This window comes from Asparagus officinalis, chromosome 2 (assembly GCF_001876935.1).
Source record: "Asparagus officinalis chromosome 2, Aspof.V1, whole genome shotgun sequence".
In the NCBI taxonomy this organism is placed as follows: Eukaryota; Viridiplantae; Streptophyta; class Magnoliopsida; order Asparagales; family Asparagaceae; genus Asparagus; species Asparagus officinalis.
In genome coordinates this window covers 81634095-81660210 of record NC_033795.1, presented here as the reverse complement: position 1 = coordinate 81660210, position 26116 = coordinate 81634095, and the positions used below count along the sequence as shown (strand labels likewise).

General features: G+C 37.1%; 2 protein-coding genes, 1 long non-coding RNA gene and 1 pseudogene across 7 annotated transcripts; 1 reads left to right on the top strand and 3 right to left on the bottom strand.

The window, feature by feature from the left end:
• LOC109831415 overlaps positions 1-18755 on the top strand; it is a 29620-nt pseudogene extending 10865 nt beyond the window's left edge.
• Positions 11482-12372, bottom strand: LOC109831821. 2 transcript variants are annotated; one of them, XM_020399267.1, is made up of 2 exons: positions 12150-12372; positions 11482-12080 (listed from the first exon to the last, which is right to left on the bottom strand). In XM_020399267.1, exons 1-2 carry the CDS (start codon positions 12270-12272, stop codon positions 11640-11642), a joined length of 564 nt encoding a protein of 187 aa, XP_020254856.1. In that variant the 5' UTR covers positions 12273-12372; the 3' UTR covers positions 11482-11639. The 2 variants fall into 2 exon arrangements, with proteins under 2 accessions (XP_020254856.1, XP_020254857.1); XM_020399268.1 differs by having other exon boundaries at positions 11482-12023.
• On the bottom strand, positions 12390-12846 carry LOC109831822. Its single transcript, XR_002244563.1, has 3 exons — positions 12829-12846; positions 12673-12760; positions 12390-12596 (listed from the first exon to the last, which is right to left on the bottom strand). It is a non-coding gene; the product is annotated as an uncharacterized LOC109831822 (long non-coding RNA).
• On the bottom strand, positions 13865-25950 carry LOC109831819 (ubiquitin-like-specific protease ESD4). 4 transcript variants are annotated; one of them, XR_002244562.1, is made up of 11 exons: positions 25862-25950; positions 24742-24869; positions 23723-23808; positions 23533-23626; positions 23337-23435; positions 21106-21198; positions 20895-21014; positions 20680-20783; positions 20321-20393; positions 19143-19349; positions 13865-13888 (listed from the first exon to the last, which is right to left on the bottom strand). XR_002244562.1 is itself a non-coding variant. In XM_020399265.1 (10 exons), exons 2-10 carry the CDS (start codon positions 24808-24810, stop codon positions 19287-19289), a joined length of 801 nt encoding a protein of 266 aa, XP_020254854.1. In that variant the 5' UTR covers positions 24811-24869; positions 25862-25950; the 3' UTR covers positions 18957-19286. The 4 variants fall into 4 exon arrangements, 2 of the variants coding, with proteins under 2 accessions (XP_020254854.1, XP_020254855.1); XR_002244561.1 differs by lacking the exon at positions 13865-13888 and adding an exon at positions 18643-18881; XM_020399265.1 differs by lacking the exon at positions 13865-13888 and having other exon boundaries at positions 18957-19349.

The following is a 26116-nucleotide window of genomic DNA, read 5'->3' as shown; positions in this document are numbered from 1 at the left end:
ATCACTGAAAGATGTAAATAGCAATTGTTTATTTTTTATTAATTAATTATGTTTTTGAGTTTTTTTTACTTAAAGTGTCTAAATAGAAACTTAAACTTTGATACCATTAAGAATGCAGCTAGTAAGAACTTATTAAACGTAGAGTTTGGTTGGTATTCTATTATCAAATATGGCAGTGAAATCATCTTGGTAATGGAAGGAGTACATGACAGCTAACTGAACTTCTTGAAGCATGTCTAATGTTTCTTTCCCATCATTTAAATCTAGATGCATAAATTTAACTCTCCAAAATTTAGGAGAATTATGGGGCACCATTCATATTTAACTTGGAGAATAGATATATGCTCTCAATGGGATCAACTAGTTTTATTATTTTCAATTCTTTTAAGATTCGTGGGAATATAACCCGATCGGCAGAGTCCTATATCTAGTTGTCAACTGAACCTCACATTATAAATCTAGTCTATTCAGTATGGAGTCTAGTGAATTGAATTCGCATGAAGGAGCATTGAAATTAATTTACCTGTCTTATTTCTCAACCTTAAATGATATATAATTTGTTCATAGTAAACTTTACCGACTTGTAATACTGATGCATTGTGTGTTGGGATGCGGTTAACATTCTCTTAAACATCCCTTTCAGGTTAGTAAGAGGCCTTTAAATAAGAAGAAGATGTCCCGGAAAGAGGATGATATTGTAACTGTACAAAATACTGCATGTTTAACTGTCCATGAGCCTAAGTTAAAGGTGTGAACATTTTCCCCTCTTATTTAGATTTATTTATTTGGTATTCTTTTATTGTATGGATTTTAAAATATCTTCAACAGGCTATTATCAGCTTGTGCGTCTTCTTTTTTCCCCTCTTGAATTCTCTTTTGTGGACATAGGTTTTTATTTTTTGTCTATAACATCACACTCACAGTAGGAGGCATTACTAATAAAAGACATTTCATTCAGGCTGTCTTCAGTTACAATGTTCAATCAGGATATCTGGACGTAGCATTAACTTTTAATTTGACTATAATGCTTTATTTTTAAGCCTTGTTTTTTTTTGAATCACATAGAAACTGCTTCTTGGGATTCTCCAGATAGGAGTTAGTTTCTCAAATTTCATTTCTGCCTTATAATTGTTAAGTTTAAAATGGTTAGTAACTGAACAGACGTCTAATGATAATTGGAAGCAAATTTGATAGGTCAATTTGTGTGTGACCGCACAAGTAAGAAACTTTTTAAGTGAAAAACTGGAGTCTCCTGATCTTAAACTTGGATAGATCCTTGATTTATTAGTGAAACTAATTTCTTCTAGGATAGTAATCGTGTTGCACTCTCTGGTTGCCCTGGTAGAAATTAGTTTTTTAGATGATGTTGTTTTTGTCGTGACCGTGTAAGAAACATTAAAATGAAAAACATGGATCTCCTCAGTTGAAAAGATATTGATCTTAAATTGGGAGAGACCATTGATTTAATTGTGAAATCGTTTTCTTCTAGGACTGTTGTCATGTTTCTCTCTTTGTTTAACCAAGTGCTTTTTGGTTTAAAGTTGTCACCCGCATAGAATATTTTATGCGTATTTCAGAATTTCTAAATTCCTGTGAACCATAACATATGATTTTGGCTGCTTTTGACCGAGTCACAAGTTGTCGTCCCACATAATATATGCATACCCCAAAATTGCTAAATTTCTGTGGATTATAACTCATATTTTGGTTGTTTTTGACAATCACAAGTTGTCATGCATAGAATATTTTGTGTACTCAAGTTCCTAAATTTCTTTGGACTATAACTTATGATTTTAGCTGTTTTGGCCAAGACACATCTCATATAAAATATTTGATATGTAGTCTGAAATTACCAAAATTTTGTGGACTATAACTCATGATTTTGATCGTTTTCAACCAAATCACAAATTACCATCCCACGAAATATTTTATGCTTACTCCAAATTTCCTTAGTTTCTCTGGACTATAACTCATTATTGTGTCCGTTTTTAACCAAATCACGAATTGTCGTCCCACTGGAAATATTTTATGCTTACTCAAACTATACCTATGATTTTGGCTATTTTTGATCAAACCACAAATTGTTGTCCTACATAGAATATTTTATGCATACTCCAATTTTTTGAATATTTGTGGACTATTACCCATTATTTTGGTTGCTTTTGACCAAATCACACGTTGCCATCAAGCATAAAATATTTTATGAATACTCCAAAATTCTTGAATTTCTATGGACTATAACTTATGTTAAGCCTCTTTTCAACCATAAATTATTGTCTTGCATCTAATATTTTATGTATACTCCAAATTTTTCGAATTTCTTTAGACTATGATCCATGGTTTTCACTATTTTCAATCAAACCACAAGACGTCCTGCATAAGATATTTTATGCGTAATTTAAAATTCTCGAATTTCTATGGACTAACCCATTATTTTGGTCATTTTCGACCAAATTACAAATGCCATCACGCATAGAATATTTATACGTACTTTAGAAACCTGAATTTCTATGTACTATAACTCATGTTTTGGTTAAATCACAAATTGCTGTCTTACATAGAATATTTTATGTGTACTCCATGCCTATGGGCTATATAACTCATGATTTTCATTGTTTTTCGCGAAATCATAAGTTGTCGTCTCGCATGGGATATTTTATGCTAGTTCTCGATTTTCTGTGGACCGTAACTAATGATTTTGGCCGTTTTGGACCAAATTACAAATTGTCATATTGCATAGAATATTTTAGGTGTACTCACTTTCTATGGACTATAACCCATGATTTTTACTGTTTTTGACCAAATCGCAAGTTGCCATCCTGCATGGGATATTTTATGCGTACTCCAACGTTCTCAATTTTCTATGGACTATAACTAATTATTTTGGTTGTTTTCGACCAAATTACTAATTGTCGTCTCCCATAGAATATTTATGCTCCAAAATTTTCAAATCTGTGGACAATAAACCAATATTTTCCCCTTTTTCGATCAAATCACAAATTGATGTTGCACAACAATATTTTATGCACACTCAGAAATTTCTGAAATTTGTAAATTATATAACTCATTATTTTGGTCGTTTTCAACCAAATTATAAATTGTCAGCTCACATAGAATATTTCATGTCTATTCTGAAATTCCCTGAATTTCTGTGGACTATAGGCACTATTTTGGCCATTTTCAACCAAATCCCGCATAGAATATTTTATGAAATTTCTGTGGACTATAACCTATGATTTTGGCTATTTTTGACAAAATAAAAAATTATCGTTCTGCATGGAATATTTTATGTGCACTCCAAAGTCCAAAGTTCCTCAACATCGGTTGTCAATAATCCATGATTTTTTGCCGGTTTTGACCAAATCACTAGTTGAAGTCCCTTATAAAATATTTTATGGGTACTTTAAAATTAAACCATGATTTTAGCTGCTTTTGACCAAATCACAAATTGTGATGTCACCTGCTTGACTTGAGAACCTTCTAAAAGTGAACCTTCGAAATCCCCATAGTTTATTACTTTATTAGATAGCAAATGCCAAATGCCACAATATCCTAGATATTAGCCTTTTGAACATAGTGATCGGCCTTTCGAACATAATGATTTTTAAATGGAAGTGGTAGTTTCTCAGTTGACTGCGTGATAATATGAATGTTCTGTTAAGGATTTATAGTGACACTAATGTGGTTACAATTTGTAAACTGGTCATTGTTGCTAAATCCATGTAAAAGGAAAAGCAGCTTTTGTGAAGCCTTAACTGATAACCTATCCTTGATGGGTTTGGAAGTCAAGTTTAATGTATACAGTTTTGAACTTGAAAGCTGTGAAATAAAGGTAGTGTTAGAGCCAGGCACCTTTCCTCTTATTGTATATGTTCCCTTTATGCATCTTATGGTTAATTTTTAGAGCTATCTTAACTGTGCATCATGTGAATAATGTTTAAGTGTTGCTTATAGCTCTGTTAATCGAGTTTGCTGTTACGTAAAAGTAAAAGTTGGCACTTCATAATCCGGTAAAGTTAAGATGTATGTTTTTATCAATATGAGTTTTGCAAGTACATTGTGGATTTCAGATGTTAAGAAAATTGAACTTGGTTCTTTGATTTCAAAGTCATAAGATTTTATGCCTTAAAATCCGGTTGATATCAAATTAGAGAGTGTTTTGTTTCCTTATATCTTCAAGAAAAATTTCTTATACACATTTTATATGAAGAATGCTTAAACGATAGTACATGCATATAAATGTAGGTAGTTGCAGTTGACTTTTCTTGCAGAAGATTCTTATTTGCTGTCTAGTTTTTGGGCTAAATTGTATACCAAAACTCTTCTTAGGTGTCATTTATTTTTGAACATATCTGTAAAAGGGTTTGTATTGTATTAATTTTGTGTTCTTTATTTATGGACAGATGTTCACTACCTACTGTAGATCCACCATATCTTGTCTTATTTTTGGTAGTGCACTACGATAGGTGAATATACATGAAGTAGGTAGTAGATGCAAGCATTCTGGTAAAGGGAGTCAGTTTTAACTATATGCATTTCTTTCATAGTACCTCTTCTTTTTTGGCTTCTTCAGCAAGTTTATTTGTTTAGTGAACTTTTTATATGGCAGGTGGACTTGACTGCGTATGTGGAGAAGCATGAGTTTTGATGATGTTTTGGATGAGTATGTTACAAATGATGAGGTACCAAAATATTTCAGACATTTTTCATTCATTTATGTTTGTAAGCAGAAGGTACCTTATACTTTTTGTGAAAGATAATAAGATATTTGGTGTTTTTAGTTTTGGCATTAAAATCAAATTTATTTAAACAGGTATATTGGCAGACTGTAGAGCCTATTATTCCAACTATATTCCAAAGAACAAAAGACGCATGTTTTCATATGGACAGACAGGTAAATTTTGAAGGCATGCACATGGACCATTTTAATGTAGTATAAATAAGGATTCTTCGCGGAAATCTTCTTTAAAATAGGGCGTAACATGAAGACCACTTTTAAAGTTCAATTAATACAAAAAATCTTCTTTATAGGGCTCTCGGGCCTTTTGGTAGCAATCAACCATCTTGACCTATTTTTTGGTGAAATTTCATTTGAAATCTTTAACGCCTTGTTTGGTAGCAGCGGACATGTACCAAATTGGTAGCAATCAACCAACTTGACCTATTTTCTGGTAAAATTTCAATTGAAAACCCCTGACACCTTGTTTGGTACACGGGAATTGGATCAAGTTAGAATGGAATAATCAAGGAATGAAATGGAATGAGTGTGAGAATGGAATGCTCATTTTCATTCTCACGTTTGAGTGCGATTAGATTGTGAAGTGAGAATATTAAATTATTTTATTTTTGGTATGGATAATTAATAAGAAATCATGACATATTTGATATATAGTTTATTTTTTTCATTTTCATTTAAGTATGAATGTTCATTCCCTATCAACTCAATGAGAATGCCCATTCGGGAATGAAAGAGAAGTGGAATTGAGCATTCCTTCCCACCCATTCATGCGTGTACCAAAACGAAGCCTAAACACCCTTGAAAAACACGGGTGCCAAGCATGAGACATATACCAAATTGGTAGCAATCAACCACCTTGACCTATTTTGACCTATTTTTTGGTGAAATTTCAATTAAAGTCCCCTAACGCCTTATTTGGTACGCGGGAATGGGATCAAGTTAGAAAGGAATGAATCAAGGAATGGAATGGATTGAGTGTGGGAATGAAATGCTCATTTCCATTCTCATGTTTGAGTGTGATTAGATTATGAAGTGAGAATAAAAAATTATTTTATTTTTGTGTGTATAATTAATAAAAATCTATTAATTATCATGACATATTTGATGTATAATTTTATTTTTTTCATTTTCATTGAAGTGGGAATGCTCATTCCCTACCAACTCAATGGGAATGCTCATTCGGGAATGAAAGAGAAGTAGGAATGAGCATTCTAGCTTCAAAAAAGGTATCGTGTTTGGTATGCATGAAAGAGAAGTGGGATTGAGCATTCCATTCTCACTCATTCTCGTGTACCAAATTGAAGTTTTTCAAGGGCTTGGCACATTTGTTTTTCATGGGCATTTTGGGAAAATAGGTCTAGGTGGTTGATTGCTGCCAGAACCCCCTAAAGGCGGTGTCTATATTAATTGAACTTTAAAGGCGGTACCCAATTTTTAAAGTGGTTTATGTGAGAAAAAAAACCCTATGAATAAAGATATCATAGTTTTATTATTATTATGCTTTTATAACAAGACACTTAGTTTATCATTTTGACTTTTGACATGCTTGCTGATTCTCAGACTTGTTCGGCTTTTCTGAAATCATTAAAAGTTGGTAGAATGTGGAACCAGGTTTTGATATATCTGTCTTCGGCAATGTCTTAATATGCATAGTGTTTTGTTTATATTTAGTTAGTATATCCGGTCTAGTAAACTTTGTTTAGGTTCAGTTACAGTGTGTTTGGATGGGTAGGGGAAGGGAAGTGGAAACTCAACTCCGTTTGGGAGTTTTTTTCCCCCCAAGCGTGCTTGGCCTGGAGAAATTCTAGGATGGGTGACCCCCTGGGAAGTTTTCCAGGGAGCGCGTGAGTGAGGACAAAACGTGCTGAAAAGACATGTGGTGGTTTGTGAGGCCAGTCCGTCAGATCTAATAGCGTACCGGCTCTGGGATTCCGGGGCAAGGCGTTACAAATGGTATCAGAGCCAGGTTAACCGGAATTTTGAGAGCTAAGTGCTATGCGGCGCAAAGTGCTACGTCGAGAGGGCGGGAGCCACCTCTTGAGGCCGTAGGAGCCACCTCTAGAATCTCACACGGATGATACGGTCTTGGATGATATGATTTGGCGCAACGAGGACGTTACGAGTTTAAGTGGGGGAGTATGTAATACCCCAACCCTTGAGAGAGTGATGTGATTAGTATTGATAGATTTGATTGGAATACTCATACCACCAAGATGCATCTTCTTTTCGGAAACCCAACTCTTAGAAACTCCAAAGTTAAGCGTGCTTGGCCTGGAGAAATTCTAGGATGAGTGATCCCCTGGGAAGTTTTTCAGGGAGCATGTGAGTGAGGACAAAACGTGCTGAAAAGACATATGATGGTTTGTGAGGCCAGTCCATCAGATCTAATAGCGTACCGACTCCGGGATTCCGGGGTGGGGCGTTACACCTTCTACCATCATAGATCAAGGGTTGAGATTTGATTGTGAAACAGTTCTTTTCTTTTTCCTTCCCTTTGTTAGAACTCTCAAACATGATGTAATAAGTTCCCCCACTATTCCTTTACTAAGTCCCAAACAAGATAATTGTATTTTCCCTCTACTTCTCTACCATCCTTTTCCCTATTTTTTCTTCCCTCCCCTTTGCTTAGCGAACTCCCAAACGCAGTGTTAGTCTAGCTGGTCAAGTCAAATGCTGATAATATGTTAATGGAGTATGCAAGCGGGAACGTAGGTTGCTGTCAGAAGCAGAGGCTGTCATTGGTTAATGCAGATATCTGCTTTTCCTTACTTTTATAACTTACAAAAGAGATCTACCATTCATCGGTTGATCTTTAGCTGGAACTCAAACTTTTTGGGTCGTCGATATTTTATGTTATCATCGTCCTCAATTTCAGAAGGCTTTTCCCATCTAAATGAGGTTGCTTGGATATAAGATTGAACAAATTTTTCGAAGGCTAATTAGCACTATCTAAGTAGTCATTTCATTCGTGGTCAAGAGATTAGTTGGAGTCAAAAGAAGAGGAGAACCGGATGAAGTGTAGGGATCCTAGCTTGTTGTTTTTGCAGTTTTTGTCAGTTGCAACGAAGGAGCAGTCACGCCTTCCTTTCATGCCGAATATGCCTATGAAGATCTTGGCCTTCCTAGCTTACTTTTTCCGCAGTCTCCTCTTCTTTTGAATTTTCTACACTTTCTCATGCTAAAACTATATAAAAGCTTACAATTTTTCGAAGGCTAATTAGCACTTAAAAACCTTATGAGTTTCCCTTACTTGCACGCTTACATATCCTCAGCTGTTTGTAGCACTTATATAACCTGAAGTTTCCAAAATTTGCACTTTAATACCTTCTGCTATGTAAACGTGAGAATTTTCCACCAAATATTCCTGTGACACTCACAAGCTATATTTAGAACTTTTTAACCCTTAGAGCGTCAAACAGGAAACTTCGGGAGGAAATTTTCACGATTGCATAACAGAAAGTTTTGAAGTACAAATTTAGAAACTTGAGGGTGTGTATTACTGAAAACAAGGGTGCAAAGTAGGGGAAACTGTTAAGGTATTTAAGTGCTAATTAGCCTTTTCTAACTTTAATCCTTCACTTATAATTCCATAGACGGGTAAGCACCAGTTATTTTATATCCATAAAACCCGTCTTCTAACTAATAGTTACAATTTAATCAAATCAACTTAATAGTTTGATAAACAGCAAAATAATTTTTTCATTATTAAGTGAAAATTAGGATTATTTCAATTCTTTTAGTGCACAAACTATTCACGTTTCATATGCGACCCTTGCATTCTTGTTGGCTGAGAGAAATCAGACAGTTCTATTGGTTTGTATCCTATACTTATCATAATTTTTCAGAGTTACAAGATTGCTGTTAGGTAACTGTTTCATGTGGGTTTCATTTATTTCAAGGTAGTGGCAAAACATATACAATGCAGCCTTTACCTCTCAGAGGTGTAGAAGACATTGTTCGATTGTTGCATAAGCCAGTCTATCGCAATCAGAACTTTAAATTGTGGCTTAGCTGTTTTGAGATTTATGGCGGGAAACCTTTTGACCTTCTTAGCGGTAGGAGGTGAAATTTTTTTTCTCACATTTAAACTTATTAAATTTGTAGACATTAGTATATTCATTTGAACGTGACTTCTAAGCACCCCTTCCTCATGCAGTTGCTTTTTTAGTTTACTAAATCTGTTTATTTCCGGATTTGAGGTGTTAAAGGATTTGTCTATATGTGTGACACATATTTCTGAATAGCTATGGATTTTTCCCATTTTCTTGTAATTTATGATAAGCATAGAACCTTCCTTTGTTTTCTGTTAGCTGGAATAGGAGCGGCATGAAATAAATTGTTCAAACATTACGTTGTTAATCCCTCCTCACCGTTTTTTCTCAAATATAAAACTGCTGGAAACACTGTGCCTTTCTTCTTTTGCTAGTTTCTTATCCATCTCATCACCTTGGGTTGTGGTTTGGTTTGTAAACACTTCCTACTCGGGTAGAAGAAGAAGAAAAAACAGTCCCTGCTGTTAAGTTTATGTTTCCAAAATTTTATGTTTTCGTTATCTTCTGTCCTTCGTTTGATTTCTTTGAGCCAATTAGAGTTCCCTGGAGCAAATTATCATTCTAGCTCTCTTTTAGACTGCACTTGAAGGACAACTGCGCTTTTTTCACGAGTGTAACGTGTCTTATAATTTTTTGTGATCAAGAAGCAAAAAGAGGTGAAAGACACTAGAAGGAAAAATGACAGTAACGAGTCAAAAGATGGAAAGGTTACTGGAAAGATATCTTTCATCGACCTCGCTGGAAGTGAGCGTGGTGCTGATACCAATGACAATGATCGTCAAACAAGGTTGTTAACTCTTTCAAAGGTCCTTCTTTGTAACATATTCCTAATACCCTATTAGTAATTTTTCACTGCTGAGCATCTCGATGATAGCTCTGAGGAACATTCATATACAAAACCCTGGCCAGTTTTGTTATTTAATGGTTTCCGATGATATGTGTTCTGTTTTCTCGTTTCAGGATTGAAGGAGCTGAGATAAACAAGAGCCTGTTGGCCCTGAAAGAATGTATTCGTGCGTTAGACAATGATCAGATACGCATTCCATTTCGGGGTAGCAAACTTACAGAGGTGCTTCGTGACTATTTTGTCGGCAATACACGGACTGTCATGATTTCTTGCATTTCTCCTAGTGCTTGCTGGTTCTTGTGAATACACTTAATACCTCGAGATATGCTGATAGGTGAGATCAAGATTACTCTAAATTATATATGCTGTTGAAAAGCTCATACTTGGGTAATTACAATTACAAATATATATTTATATATTTTGTAAAATACATGCACAGGGTTAAGAGTCTTTTGAAGAGTGGCAACTCGAAGAAACATCAAGCTACTGGCTCAATGCTTGCGTCTTCAAAGTCATCCGAGGATCTTAATGAGCAAAACTATGTGGGTGAGAAACCAGCGGATCTTTCCGGAAGAAATGTCGAGAACCGTTCTTCATCAGCGCCTGCGAGAAATTTGTCCGGTGCGATGTCAAATAATGCCCCTATCACGGAAGGGGAGAAGCTATGCCAACATTTAACACGGCCGGAAGGGTTGACGTGAAGAACAGTTATACTATTTCATCCAGTCATAAAGTCTGTTCCTCTGCTCAGAATACACCCCACGCCGAAGACGAGGAAAAAAGTACCCAAGGTATCCCCACCTCGGAGAAGAACTCTTAGGGAAGGAAAGCTTGGAAAACTGATTTGGGCGAGCAAAGAGAGCGGATCCGAATTGCCGACCACGAGTCATGGTTGATAAACCTACTTTGGACATCCCATCAGGGCAACATGAACAGGAAGCTCCATCCTATGATAGGGAAATTAACGCCATACCAGAGGTCAGAAACTTTTACTACTATCTTCTCAATCATTTTAGTTGGGAGTTTCCATTGTGTTTTCTACTTGAACTAGCGCAGGATGAGGAAGCATTGATGGCAGCTCATAGAAAAGAAATTGAGAAACACAATGGAGATAGCGCGAGAGGTCAGTTCCCATTTGCTTGGTGCTACTGCTATATGATACCTTCCATTTGTTATTTTGGTAATTAGTGAATTAAATGCGGTGCTTGGCGTTCATTACCAGACGTATTAGGGTATAAAATTATAGTCCTCAACTCCCTCCACAGCTTAAGGACCTTTGGTAATTTCCATTTTTTTTATTTAATGTCACATGGAATGCTTCTGATCCTGACATTCCAGTATATCGTATGATCCCCGTTCAAATTTTCAAAACCAACCTATTTCAGCATTTAATAGGAAAAAAAGACCCGTTTCAGTTTTATTTAGAGAAACCGACCTGGTTTCAGCACTGTCGCTGAAACCAGGTCGGTTTTTCTAAAAAACTTTCCGAAACTACACGGGAGTTCAACTCCCGTGAAGTTTAGTACGTTTTTAAACTTCACGGGAGTTCAACTCCCGTGAAATTTAAAACCCTCATTAACCTCCACGGGAGTTCAACTCCCGTGGAGTTTGTTCTATTGTTAAAACTCCACGGGAGTTCAACTCCCGTGGAGTTTGTTCTATTGTTAAAACTCCACGGGAGTTGAACTCCCGTGGAGTTACAGGCCAAATTTCCCAGAGAATCGCTCTCTGGGAAATTTGCACTGCAACTTCACGGGAGTTCAACTCCCGTGAAGTTGCAGGTTTTACATAAAACATGCACAACATGCATACATCTACCTATTTAACTCATATATACAACTATTTACCTGTTGACAATAATTACTGCAATATATATATTATTTAAACACGCACGAATCAAACAATACGCAAAAAGATCACATATCGAGCTATAATTGATCCATAAAAGTATAGTATTTGAAAATTCATACAATTTACAAATTTTAACATAATAAGTTCAAGTTCAAATACAACCCAATATAGCTCCTCTCCTTCCTCTCCCTCTCTTCCCCCTCCCCCTCGCTCTTCCCCGCCCCCCGCGCTGATGAGCCTCGACTATCTGAGTATCCGGCTGTGTGTGAGGCTGCGAAGTGCCGGCTCCATCAGCATGTGAAGTGCCGGCTTCATCAGCATGTGAAGTTCCGGCTCCATCAGCATGCGAAGTGCCGGCTCCATCAGCATGCGAAGTGCCGCCGTCATCGTCACGTGGCCGTCGGCGCCGAGTGTACGCTTGCCCAAATGATCGAGACCTGTCCTCACGGCCTGCGAACTCGTCGACGTGAGTCTTATGAAACACCTGTGCTATGGTCTTCTTGATCCTGCCGAGGAGCCCTAACGCCACCTGATCCTGAATCTCAGGCACGGTCGCATCAATATCCGCCTGAATGCTATCCAAAGCACGGACCTGTGAGGTAAATAATTTAATAAGTACCAACTCAAGAAAAAAATATTATAATTTAGCTTAGAAACTTACGTAATCTCTCTCGTTCATCCCACTAGGGATGTAACTGTCTGTCGGTGGCCGTGGCATGTGTCCAGCTAAGGGCTGTGGGTCACGTGTGATCCATCTACGTGTGATACCCCAATACCAACGCATATACGTGGTATAGTCAACAGCTGTGGGCCTCGTATCCTGGATGAAATCCCACCTGTGAGCCCACCTATCTATGTAGGCCGCACGGACTACGGCCCAGTCGGTATGGTGCGAAGTAGGTCGCCGCCGACGAGAGATCTGCTCAACAGGATCTGGTACATGCTGAGAGAGCGTAAACTGTCGTAGCACACGGTCAGGGACATGCATCTCCACGATCTCCCAACAAATCAATGGAACTCTCGCTCTCCACAAGTCGGGACTATCTCGGCAGATGGGTGCAAGAGAATGCATATCCAGCTCCGGCGGTGTATAGGGTCTCCACTTGAACTGAAATAAAATAAAAAATTTATCAGTATCAACAACAAAACTATAATATTCATAACGACTTGAGATTTATATTTACCTGTTCGTGTTGGAGACCATCAAGCTCATTTCGGTAAAACTCACGATGGCGCGTCGCTGATCGGTACTTAGCGTACCGCACGTTATACCTATATGCAGAATAGAGAATATATAAGTACAAATTCAGTGCGAATAAAATTTGTGTGTACAATTATACCTGTACGCCAAAGGAAACCGCCCTTGTAGGTCACGGTGCACGAGTAAAGTAGGGCGTCCAATATGAATGCGCTCCCATGACCAAATCTGTATCAATGTGCAGCATCCCTTGAATTCTTTATTCTGCATCAGGGATACTCTACTCAACTCTCGATACAAATATGCCAACACCGCACTGCCCCACGATAGTGCGCCGCATACACCAAAATCCTCCAGCAGTGGCAGCCATCGTGCATGTACGAGAGTCTTGCTCGCATCCGGAAAAAGCACGCACCCTATCATGTGCAATATGTAAGCCCGAGCATGGAACTGAAGCGTCTCATTAATCCTGTGGTATATCGCCCTGAAATGTCTGACGAAGCCACGATAGTTTCATCGCACCACTCCTCAAGTCGGGAACCTGTCCAAGAAGCCGGGCACATACCTCGGGCCAACTATGATCATCGGTGCCCGTAACTGGCAGCCCATCGATCCGGAGCCCAAGAATGACGGCCACATCCTGTAAAGTGATAGTGCACTCCCCTATATGCATGTGAAAGGTGTTGGTCTCTGGCCTCCACCTCTCAATCAAAGCAGTGATAAGCGGCCAATCAAGCCTGATATATCGAACCGTCGAGCACTCCCGAAAACCATCCTGAGAGATCAGCGCTAGAACTCTCTCATCCTCAATGACCCAAGATGAATGGCTCTGTGAATGCTCGATCATGGTAATATCAGGTACGGGCTGCACGTCAAAAAAGAATTGATTAAGTATAAAGCAAAAAATTAAAATTAGTGCCAATGCTAACTAGCATATACAAAAGATGTTTTACCTGTCCTGAGCCAATATAATCTGAAACGTGGCTCATCTGGAAGGTCAAAACGTCTAGGCGTCTCGGTCCCGGATCCATAATGAATATAACTGAGAATTATATTAGAAGACAATGCTCAATGTGTTAGATCTTTTTTGTTAAAATACTCATCTAGTTATATATAAACAACAAATGAATGCGCAACGTGAAGAAAGCAATAACTTGAAACCAAACTTTAAATTTTCGGTCCCGGATCCATAATGAATATAACTGAGAATTATATTAGAAGACAATGCTCAATGTGTTAGATCTTTTTGTTAAAATACTCATCTAGTTATATATAAACAACAAACGAATGCGCAACGTGAAGAAAGCAATAACTTGAAACCAAACATTAAATTTATATAACATAGTACGAAACGATACAAATTCCAATCACAAATGAGATACAGAAACAAACACAGAATGAAACCCCTAGCATTTAACAATCACAAATGACATACGAAAGAAAACACAGTTCGAAACCGCTACAAATTACAACATCAACGCCTAATCCTAACTGGACAATTATTTTTCTTATGGCCCGGTTGATCGCATCTACTACACTTATTTCTCCTCCTAACTCCTTCACGACCGTCATCCATACAATTTCTAATTCGTACGGAACGAGGGCGCCCCGCCGACCTTTTATACAAAGGAGGCAATATCTTTGGCCCGCCTTGTGTCCAATATCGACTATCATATGGTGGACGAAAACACTCTTTGTATGTTTGTCGATAGTTGTAAGTAGAATACCAAGCCTCGACGAACTCATAGTGTGAAATCCTCGCACCACCTTGTAGATCAGAACAAGCCGCGACAACATGTGAACAAGGAATCCATTGTAATTGCGGTACGTTGCAAGTGCACGTACACGAGTGATCCACTAACATGTTAACTTTATAAGAACGATTTTCTCTATGTGATATTCTCTCAATGACTTCCCATTCATTAAAACTGTATCTTACGACATGAAAGGATCGAGCTTGTACAATCCGAGCCGCTAACATTTCATCATTTTTCGGTGTGAGCTCCGAGCGGATATTTTCACCAAGTTCGCGATGTCGTAGAAAGAAGTTATTAAGTCTGTAGAATGTTTTAGCAACTAGTGATTGTATTGGCATACCGCGTGCTCCCTTGAGCACGCCATTGAAACTCTCTGAAGCGTTCGTAGTCATCATACAGAACCGTCTCCCGCCATCTTCACATAAAGCCCACTTATCAACATTGTGTGGTCCCAAACTAGTTTCGATCTAATCATGTGCAGCTCGGGAGGTAAACTTAATCCTCTCTCGTATTTGATCATAAACTAATTTTTCTGTTGCACAGCCGGCTTGCCAAAGAAGATCTTGAACCTGACCGTTTCCAAATTTCTTCTTGAAGTTGTCCCTAATATGTCGCAAGCAATAACGATGTGCATGTGGCTCTGGGAAATGACGTTGGAGTGCTCTTGGAATTCCTTTCATCCTATCAGATATGAATGTAATCGACCGCGCACCCACACTAGGGATATGATATCTAATGCATGCAAAAAACCACGCCCAATTCTCGGTGTTTTTAATATCAACCACTGCAAACGCCAAAGGAAACAAACCGCCATCCGCATCAACTCCGGTGGTAACAAGCAAAACTCCTTTGTACTTGCCGTATAAGTGGGTGCCATCAATGCTAAGAAGAGGACGACAATATCGAAACCCCTCAATACATGGCCCAAATGCCCAAAATACACCGGTGAACCGCCGATCTCCGCCATCAACGGGGTCCGAAGATACTTCGTAGACAGTTCCTGGATTTTCTCTTTTGAGTGCTTCAAGATAATGAGGTAAGATCTCATACGATTTATCCCAATCACCGAATATTTTTATCATCGCCTTCCTCCTAGCATTCCAACACTTGTGATATGATACATCCAAGTTGGTGGCTTTTTGCACTAGAAGACGAATATCTTTCGGCCTTAGATCAAAATCCTCCCTCAGATGCGGTAAAATCAATCGATATATGAAGGAAGAGGATGCATTCTTGTTATTCATCTCTAATCGAGGATTGCTACAAGTGTGGAGTCCGTTGTATGCCGTGATTTTGAATTGCCCGCCTACTCTTACACCGGAGCGTGAATTAAGCTTCCACGGACATTTCGCATTGCCGTCGTGGTGTCCACCAATATCTTCATCATCGCCATCTTTGCGATAGAAACAAACCGCATTATAGCTTGTAGTATTATTTTTTGTTGGCCTAAACTTGACATTTTTTGCAATGGCGTACGAGCGAAGCGCATGGATCAATTTCTCCTTGCTCTCATATAGATCTCCCTTCACGAATGAGAAGTCCTCGCCCTGTGTATCATGACCGCTATTAGTGCCAATAGGAACACTTTCCATCACGGAGTTATCGATCCATTCTTCTCCTTGAAGTTCATCGGGCGGCGGATCCTCTAAGACAACATACTCATTATTAGCATAACACCCGTCAATGTGGTGGTTGTCCCCTTCATCACGATCTATCAAGGTCATGCTATCAATTTGTAAGCCCTCCTCTTCATCATCATTCTCAGATTCAACACTTGCATTATCTTCTTGAACTCCCGTGTTAGTATCGACCGCATTCGAAGTGCCCACAAGCGAAGGACCGCTCATATATTGTGATTGTGTCCAACCGCTCATATGTTGTGATTGTGTCCAACCTTCATCTTGTTGAGGAGATAAAAAACCAACGGAATCAACATCAGGGTCTTCCAACATGCGGGAATACATTCCATCATAATTCAACGATTTGCCCAAATTCCTTTGATGTTTTTCAATGAACAATTCAATCGAACGCTTCTCGTCATGTAAGACTCCAATTAGACTCATATCGTAGTCACTTGATATTTGAATGCCGCTTGTCCTGTTCTCCACGACAGGATAATTGCAAATAACATTAAGGTGATACTCACGTGAGTTGGTTAATGTAAGTTTGTGCAATTCATTAACCAACTCATCGAAAGTACACGATTTTGTTATAAACAATGGTCTCGTCGTACCTCCTTCATAAACATGCATATTATTTTCGACGTATTTAATCTTCCCAATCATACGAACACAAAATTACGATTCGATCGTTCATCATTACCTCTGAAGAGTAAAACAATCAAGATCAATATTACACGAAAAGACTCTAAAAATTTATTGTTACTTAAAATTAAATCCTATGTACCAAAACTATTTTTTACATTATTGATAATTTACCCTCTAACTCGACAAAATAATTTAAGTTTTCTTCACATAATTCATAAAATTCACAATTAAATTCTCAAATCTAATTGATGTCATATAACACTAATTTTTAGATTTTTTATAATTTCACATATAGCACTAATTTCATAACTTATTCATAATGAAATTCTAAAATCGACAAAATTATTAATAACACAATTTTTTTAAAATAAATTAGATGTCATACATATGTAGTAACACTATTTTTTACATTATTGAAAATTTACCCTCTAAATCGACAAAATTATTTAAGTTTTCTTCACATAAATCATAAAAATTTCACAATTAAATTCTAAAATATAATTTTTTACATATAATCACCATTAAATAGCGAGAAATTACAAGAAATTAAGAGAAAATCAAATTTTGGGAGGAATTTACCCTCAAATTGTCGAAATCCGGCGAAGTTGACTGTTCCGGCGGTCGGAATCAAGGGCAAACAGTCGGAAAGGAGTGCTGGCGGTCGGAAACAGTGGCCGGCGGTCAAATTTGGGGGGCTGGGGTCGGAATCGCCGTGGACGGCGGCGGAGATAGGTTAGGGTTTGGGGGCGGTTGTGGGGAGAGAGAACTGAAGGAGGGGGCTGTCTGTCGCTGCGTATATATAGCCCGCAGTTTCACGGGAGTTCAACTCCCGTGAAGCTGCAGGGTAAAATCCGCAGCGAGTAGCTCGCTGGAAAATCTGGCCTGCAGCTTCACGGGATTTCAACTCCCGTGAAGCTGCAGGCCAGATTTCCCAGCGAGTTACTCGCTGGAGTTTACCCTGCAACTCCACGGGAGTTGAACTCCCGTGGAGTTTAATGAGGGTTTTAAATTTCACGGGAGTTGAACTCCCGTGAAGTTTAAAAACGTACTAAACTTCACGGGAGTTGAACTCCCGTGTAGTTTCGGAAAGTTTTTTAGAAAAACCGACCTGGTTTCAGCGACAGTGCTGAAACCAGGTCGGTTTCTCTAAATAAAACTGAAACGGGTCTTTTTTTCCTATTAAATGCTGAAATAGGTTGGTTTTGAAAATTTGTCCTATGATCCCCGTTCAAGCAACGTGATGAGTGTTTTTCCTTTGCTAGACTCTGATTTTAGCTAAAAAACATAGTTATTCTTAATTTTGCCACCGAGGCTACTCAGGATAAACCAGACTCTAGGGATGGATAAAACTTCCCAGCAGTTAAAATGGGAATTACTGTTAACTTAAGATCTTAATTTATCATTGCTCCGGTAAGAGTGCGATTTTTTTTTTTTAATTGTTTTAAATTTTATTCCTCACCCACAACCTGGCATGCATTTTTTGCACAGGAGATGGACCTGTTGGCGTAGGTGGACCAGCCAGGGAGCCTCATAGACAACTGTGTAATGCGGCCAAGTTTTATGCTCTCGCGTAAAGCTGCAGGACTTGTAAGCCTTCAAGCACGGTTGGCGAGATTTCAGCATCGGCTTAAGGAACAAGAGATAATTGGTCAAAAAGAAGGTCCCGTGATAGTTTACTTGGTCGCATTTGCTTTCAGGTTGTTTTGAGGGGTTATGTGCTTTTTAGAGGTTTTTTTTTGGGTGCCCATCTTGTGCTCGGCCTTCAAGTTTTTGATCCGGCCTCAGTTTTCGGTTCTATTGATGTGAAGGCCTTTACCCAAAATTGTGCATTAGAGAAACCTTCACTCGACTATGGCCTTGGTACAGCTTAAGTTGTGTGCATTATTAATACATCATGCTCACCAGTTTGTACCAATAGGGAAAAGAAAAAGATGTAAAAAAGTGTGTAATACAGTGCGAGTTAAAATGCCTGATAGAATAGATAGATGATACAAAATTAATTTGATAGGAAATTGTGCAATGAGACATACTAAATATTCTTGTCACTGCATTTGTTACCGAATCATTTTCGCCTTTCATCCGCAACTCTGGTTAGTCCAAAATCGATTTGCATAAAACTGTGAGCATATGATATAGAGTGATCGTCTTTGGTCCAGGTGCGCCCAATTTCACTGCATTTGAAGGTATTGCAACTTTCAAAGCAATGCATGTGACTTGTGCGTCGTATCCAAGGTACAATTTCTGGATATCAATTCATAAATCTGTATGCTCATTTTGTAATAAGTTTGAATTTGTGGACTCAATGTGTATATACAAAATAAGATTAGGTCTACTACTCGGAGCATTATACTCGAAAACAATATTCAACGCTGATACAAGCTCAAAATACAACTATCAAAATTTGAAAAGCATCATCAAGCAAACACTCTCACCGATTATACGAGCAGATGAACTTGTTGCAAGCTCCGAGGAATTACCGAGTGCAAAATTGCTCTGATGCAAAAAGGTGGACCTATTCCACTTCAATGACTGATAATATCATAATGTTAGTTCTGTATGAGCTAATTACTACTAATCTAATCAGCTCTCAGCCTTAGAATCTCCTTTGCAGTCCTCTTCCTGAAATAAGGCATGTGTTCCTGGAAGACAGAAGCACATCAGGCTACAATCACAGCTATTTTAGGAACTCTAAACCTATGATATATTCATAGACTACCAAATCTTTCTTAAAATCATTCTCCGCACACATACACCCATATGGTTAAGCTAGGCGATTATCAAGAGCAATCCACTACTACGCATATACTGCACATCCAAATTTGATTTTTTTGTAATTGGATACAAACTATTACAAATAAACTATTTAGAAATAAAATCTGGGATGATTTACAGTGTTTTAAACATGAACTGTATGCTGTCAAAATCAATGTTTTAAACTATTCATAAAATATATTTTTTGCCACTTGATACATGGCTAAAACACGCTACAGCCATTGAAAATTTTGTTTCTAAGTAGTCTCATCTGTATTAAATCACATCCACTTCTCAATTTGGAAACAGCCATTGAAAATTTTGTTTCTAAGTAGTCTCATCTGTATTAAATCACATCCACTTCTCAATTTGGAAACCCAAAATTTTGCATCTTGGATACTACCAATAGCTTCTAAGTAGCCTGTGTATTAACAACATATTCAAAGGTATACATTTTCAATTTGGAAATTCATAAGTTCAATTTTTATCTAGAGTATTCACATGAATGCACGTGTGTGGTGTGTGCAAAGAAAATTACATGATACCAAATTCTATCTAAAAGATATTTGGCAGCAGCATCTTGTCAGAAAGTTGTGTAAGAGTGTGAAGAAAATTACATAATACCACATTCTGTCTAAAAGATATTTGTCAGCAGCATCTTGTAAATTTATGAAAAACGACTTTTATGCTATAGGTAGTGAGAGTCTACTTGTTTACCCAAAATTGGGCGAGTCAATATTAACCCTTTTTCATATATGCAAAATAAAAAAAAACCATCTATTATAGGCAATTGGAATTCTGATTAGAACATCTAAATTACAAACAATCCAGGAATAGAAAAAACAAAAGAGATTCTCACCTGCCCAAATGTAAGATCTAAACCTCTGCTGTAAAAGTCTATATATTTGAGCATGAACATTCCGCAGTCATACCTGTTCAGAAAAAAAGCATCCATTCACGCCTAACATAATAACTACTCGAAAAAGAAGCTTAATAAACCAAAAGCAAGTTGAAAGGACAAGGTACTACTGAAAAAAAGTTTAACATATGAGATATAATATGTATGCGATAAAAATGTAGTAGAGACCAGTATTTTAGTAGAAGAATATACAACCAAGGAGGCTGAGGTAGTGAAAGAAAGAACGATAAACAGTTAAACTATTTTAACAGTGTTCAAGCATGGAAGCCTCGTGAATACATGACACAAAATGTACATACCCATTTTCCTGCAAAGGAAGATTCTTAATTGTTTCTTGCTTCCAAGAAACTGCATCAATCTGTTTACTGCTCTTGTCCTTTACTTCATCCATCAAATATTTAACCTGGCATTCACATGCACAGAAATCATAAATAGCAAAACTTATGTTATCTTATACTTGTTTGTATAACATCAAGTACTTGTACCGAAATACTTAGATATAAGTTAATTTTACCAATACTCTTAGCACTGTTTTGTCCATACCGCCAAGTGAATCAAGATACTGGAATTTTTGCTCCTTTATGTTGATAATTGCTAAAACCCAATGTTTACTTTTATGTATGGGAACAAAAATCTGCACAGGAAATTGTTAACTTGATAAGGCCAATTTTACTTAGAAATTCAAGAAACAAATAAAGTAAATAAAAGGGTTACAACTTCTTTACTTTGTCACATTCAATAAGGCCGTACCCTATCTTTCTCTGGGTAGTCCACCTTTTAACAGCCTTGAAGTCATAAGCTTTCCCTCCGCTGATGAGCTAGAGAAGAAACCAAGAAGACAGAAAATTTTACTACTTAAACTTATAATCACTGGCGTTACTCAGGACTGAAGATTTCACTATTCAAAAAACAATAAGCACAAGCAAGAAAAATTGTAGTTGTTGAATACCTGAATACTATATTAAAGTGTAATATGTAAACAAATTCAGATGGATTTAAGAATATGTTTGTGATCAAGGGCAAAATAATCTGAGAACCATGCTACAGAATTGTGCAAACGAAAAAGAACATGCAAGTCCTGTATGTTGTGTGTGCGTCTTTCTTTTTTATTTGTGTGTCTTTTTTTTGGTAGAGGTTTTTTTTGCTTTTTTTAGGGGGGGGGGGGGTGGGTGGCGCGGGTGGTTTAATGAATGAGGGAAGAGCGACCCCGGTTGGCCGTTAGAAATGGGAGTCGTGAAAATATCATATTGACTTGCATTATTGAATGAGAATACAAATGCAAGAAAAAGATTGATAAGATAAGTATTGCACTCAAAGTATAGGAAGGAGTCATTTTATCAGTAAAAACCCTTGCAATTTTCATGTATAAGAGAAATCAAATAAAATTGAATTCACAATCTGATTGATCTAGTAGCATACTTGTATTTTTGCCCATTCTCCATAATGTTATGGAATGTTTTAAAGCCTAGTTAACATCACATGACATAAAACCTAGAATGTCATAATCGTATACCCATTTCTCTGTCTTTTTAGATACATGAAATTGGAACTCTGTATGGTCTAAATTCTAATAATGCATGAAACATGAGAATAGCACTGACAAAACACCAAAATGTCAGAATATTGGAATTTCCCGTAGGTCCAATTTCTACGAATTAGTCGGAGTTCCTACTTGTAAGTTACATTGCTTTGTTATATCTATATGAGTTTAATTACCTTCCAAACACCATAATAACTATCACCTAGTGTCAGATTCCATAAATCAGAAATTTCACTTTTCAGAGGGAACAAATTTCACTTTCTAGAGTAGAGTAGTGTTTTGAAATTGATACAGATTGGGATCATCACACGGTCTGATTTGCACTAGATCCTAGAATTCCATTCAAATGCAACTAAATTAGCCCTTAGTTAGACATAAAATGATATAAAAGCAACTATTATGTAAATTTACTATCATTGTTACTAATTCTGAAGGTGATTCAGCACCATGTAGCAGTGTAATAAGTGGACAGCACCAGAAGTCCAGCAGCAGGCTGCCCTATGGCAGGCTTGAAATAATGCATATACTATGTTGAGAACATCTCAAACTTTTAGATATGTAGAGGAGGTATATTGAACATTATAAGAAATCCAAAATTTTTGAAGTGCACTATCAAACGTTGCATATAGGAGCCACTACAACATGATGCAACATACATCATTGTACACACCACATCATGACAGAAGTATCTATTCTAAAATAGTGCATTGAAAATTATTGATAAAATGGCAAGATCATTGTTTGATGCATGTTTAAAAACGGTCATGGATCCCAATGTAAGTTATGCGGCCACATAAGCAGTACTTATTAGCAGACAAAATAAAGTATTGACAGAACTAATATCACATAAGTGGATGTGAGATAACACTGGCAAGAGCCATGGAATCTGTAATAAATGATATAATGAAAATCATAGACCTCATAATTTCTTTTTCAGAAACTAGTGAGTGATTATCAAGTCTGGACTAACAGAGCACAGTAACAGTATGCTATTGACAAACAATATGTGAGCAACTTGAAAATATAATAAAATTACATTGATCTCTGTATTTTCTGTTCTTTCCAAAGATTTGCTGTCAAACGCAATAAGGAATCAAATGGTTCCAGTTTATATATAAGGATCCTATCGCTTCACTGTCCTTGTTTTATGCTACCAGTTAACACTAATTAGAAATAAACCAAGTACTACTACTTCTGAATTATGTCGAACAATTTCCAAACTTTCAGCTTTTCGGCTTTTTCCAGCCATTTTAATCCTTGTGAATTACTCCAAAAGGAATAACTATGATTTGCATATAAGTAATGCAAGTATGCAACATGCTTCATTGTTTATATTATAGATGTAAACTACACATTTTCATTTGTTCAGACAATAAAAGTACAAATATAAAGAGTTAAAGACTGAAAGGCATTTACCCTTTTGTAAAAGAATGTATTGAAAAAATGGCACTTCAAATAGTTTCTGGGTTCTCTTTTTTCTCTCTCCTTCAATAATTCAAGGTACAGGTTGATAACCTACAAAAAAGAAAAAACTCATCATGGGAACCTGAGCCATTCCTGTCATTTCATCTATTAGCAAACAATATAAACTTAAAAAGGAAACAAGCATTACGTCATCATTCAACCAACCGCCGCCCCTCAGACACTGCAGGAGTTCTCTTGTTATCTCAATGCTGGAGGTTTTATGTGTGACTAGAACTTCATAGCTGCATTAGGATTTACCAATTTTAATAGTTACCCTTTCATGTAGAGGGAAAAAGAAAAAGAATGATGATTAAAAAGTAAATAATATTGAAACTTACCCCCTGACACCCTTCATAGCATGAAGGACATCATCTTCATCTTCATTTGTGAGTGGGACGAAAGGTTTATGCAGATCCTGAAATTGCTTGACGTTGTATTAAATATAATTAATCAATGGAAAGTCAAAATCACATCACTGACACTCAATAAATCTTTTTGTTAGACTTCAAACAAAGAAGCTTAAAAAGATTTTTTTCATGATTAATGTTTCAGCATAAAGTAGCCTTAAGACAGAGAAACAGAATCAGCAATCAAAGCATCAATGTTTAATGGCTGAAACAGTGATTTCAAGTAAATCTAGGATGACAACTTTAGTTTATGATGTTGTTAACTTACTCTTTTGGCGCTCATATATTCTACTAAACTATAGCCAGACGAAGGCTACTACTAGAAATGTGAAAAACCATGTCATCTTATACCAATTGAAATTCTACAAATGCCTAAAATTTGTCATGCTTTATGGATCTGTTTCTGAATGTTGTGCAATCAAGGCCTAACATGCCGCAAAAATGTATAAACTGAAATGAGAATGTTTGCATGAACAACAATACAGATCAACTTGAGATATTAAGGATAGCTCTTATCAAGGAGGATGTGGGCAAAACTATAGGATTAATTACATCCCGATACCTTGTGGTATGGTGTAATTGTCTAGGTGACCCTGGGTGTCTTTTATCTACACGGATAACCCTGAGATTACTACCGAGGTTACACGGGTAACCTTGGTGAAAATAATCTTAGGATTAGTAAGGGTTACATGTGTAACCTCAATCAGTAATCTTAGGGTTATTTGTGTAGATACACAACCCCAGGGTCACCTGCATAAGTACACGATACAACAGGGTACCGGGATATAACTAAACCAAAACTATAAAGGTCATCCGATGAGTGTGTGTGGGGAAAAACTAGATATGAGCTTACAGCTCATTCTCATAGATTAGCTACCAAGAGATGGTTACTAATATGGTTCACGGAAATGAGCTTACCCTACTAGTCACATCATAAGGGTAGCCCTTACCATTCCAAGTCTTGATAGTTCATTTCTGAAACGAGCTTCCAAAATTCCCCTTCCCTCAGACGCACACATGAACCAGATTGCCCCTTGGGACTGTTTTTAATGTATGGGAAAGTGTACTTTGGCATGAACTGTGAAAAGAAGGGAAGGAGAATAGCAGAAGAGATGTTCCTCAAACCAGCCAAATAAAGAAAAAGATTCATTAAAACAACTTGGATGACAGGAATTCATGTCTCTTCATCACTAAAAAGTTATGTGTTTTCTTTCTTTACTCATTTCTTTTTGTACTGTGAACATTTCAAAAATGATTATTCGAGAATTTGAACTATACTTTCATGTTCTCCTTTTCTTGTTTGTCAACATCCCATTCTTACATTATATATCTACCACACTAAACAGGTCTTTTCCTTTTCTCTTAACCTTACATTTTATTGAAGTACATAAAGAGCATAATGCAAAAACAAAAGGAGCCACAAACAGTGAGATTTAAATGAAATAATTCATGAACAGTCTTTGTCAATCATTTTCATCCAATTGGAGCTTGCAAATTCATTCCCGAGTAGTTGATAAAGCATTTTCCGTTTTCAATTGTGTCTCTGCACCAGTACCAATTAAATTGTTTCCACTTATCAAATCTCTATTGCATATTGCTTGATCTCCACCTGCAATTTTTTCTTTCCTTTCCTTCATTCCAGGATGTGTCAATTTAATCACTGATTCGTTTCTATTCTCTATTCAATTACAGCATGCTTAACTTAGTAAAGATAAAATTTCCCAAAGGAAAAATTTAAAAGCTAGAACTAAAGAAGAGCACCCTTTTTTTCCCTTTTTTTGTAGCTGACATTAGTTCCCCCAATCTAACTTACGTTAAAACAAGTCCGCCCAAAAACCCGTATATTTAAATGAGCCCCCGAAATCACTCAAAGTTCTTTCAAATCAATACCTCTGTTATAATCTATAGACTTAGTCCCTGATTAACTAAACAAATGCTTATTTTACCCATCATACACTCATCTCTATTAGCTATTTATTTCGGGACTTATTTTGATACAAACTTAAATATATGAAAGAAAGGGAGAAAATGAAAAGAAAATAAAAAATAAAAATAAGAAAAAGAATATACCTCCTTCGATTTCTTCTTGTTTAGCACCTCATCAACTAATCGAAACCCTAGCAGCTTCTTCTCGGTCAACCTCAACTGAAATTCCAAATCATTATCGTTCTTCTTCCTCAAATAACTCTCGTACAACTCCTTATACAAAGGAATCTCCGCCTTTGTTTCAACCCTAACAATCTCCTCTTCAATCTCCGGTGCCCTAACCTCTTCTTCTCTCACCGGCGGCGGTAGCTCCACCGCCGGTGACCGACCTCCTCTCGA

Bases quoted from the DNA above. Each gene is read 5' to 3' on its own strand.
- LOC109831821 (XM_020399267.1), bottom strand. From the start codon at position 12,272: ATGCGTTGGTATTGGGGTATCACACGTAGATGGATCACACGTGACCCA. The intron at 12,081-12,149 runs GTAAGTTTCTAA...TTTACCTCACAG, and splicing joins GGATGAACGAGAGAGATTAC to GTCCGTGCTTTGGATAGCAT.
- LOC109831819 (XM_020399265.1), bottom strand. From the start codon at position 24,810: ATGTGTGCGTCTGAGGGAAGGGGAATTTTGGAAGCTCGTTTCAGAAAT. The intron at 23,627-23,722 runs GTAAGTTTCAAT...ATCCTAATGCAG, and splicing joins GCTATGAAGGGTGTCAGGGG to CTATGAAGTTCTAGTCACAC. The intron at 20,394-20,679 runs GTATGTACATTT...TTTTCTGAACAG, and splicing joins CTTCCTTTGCAGGAAAATGG to GTATGACTGCGGAATGTTCA.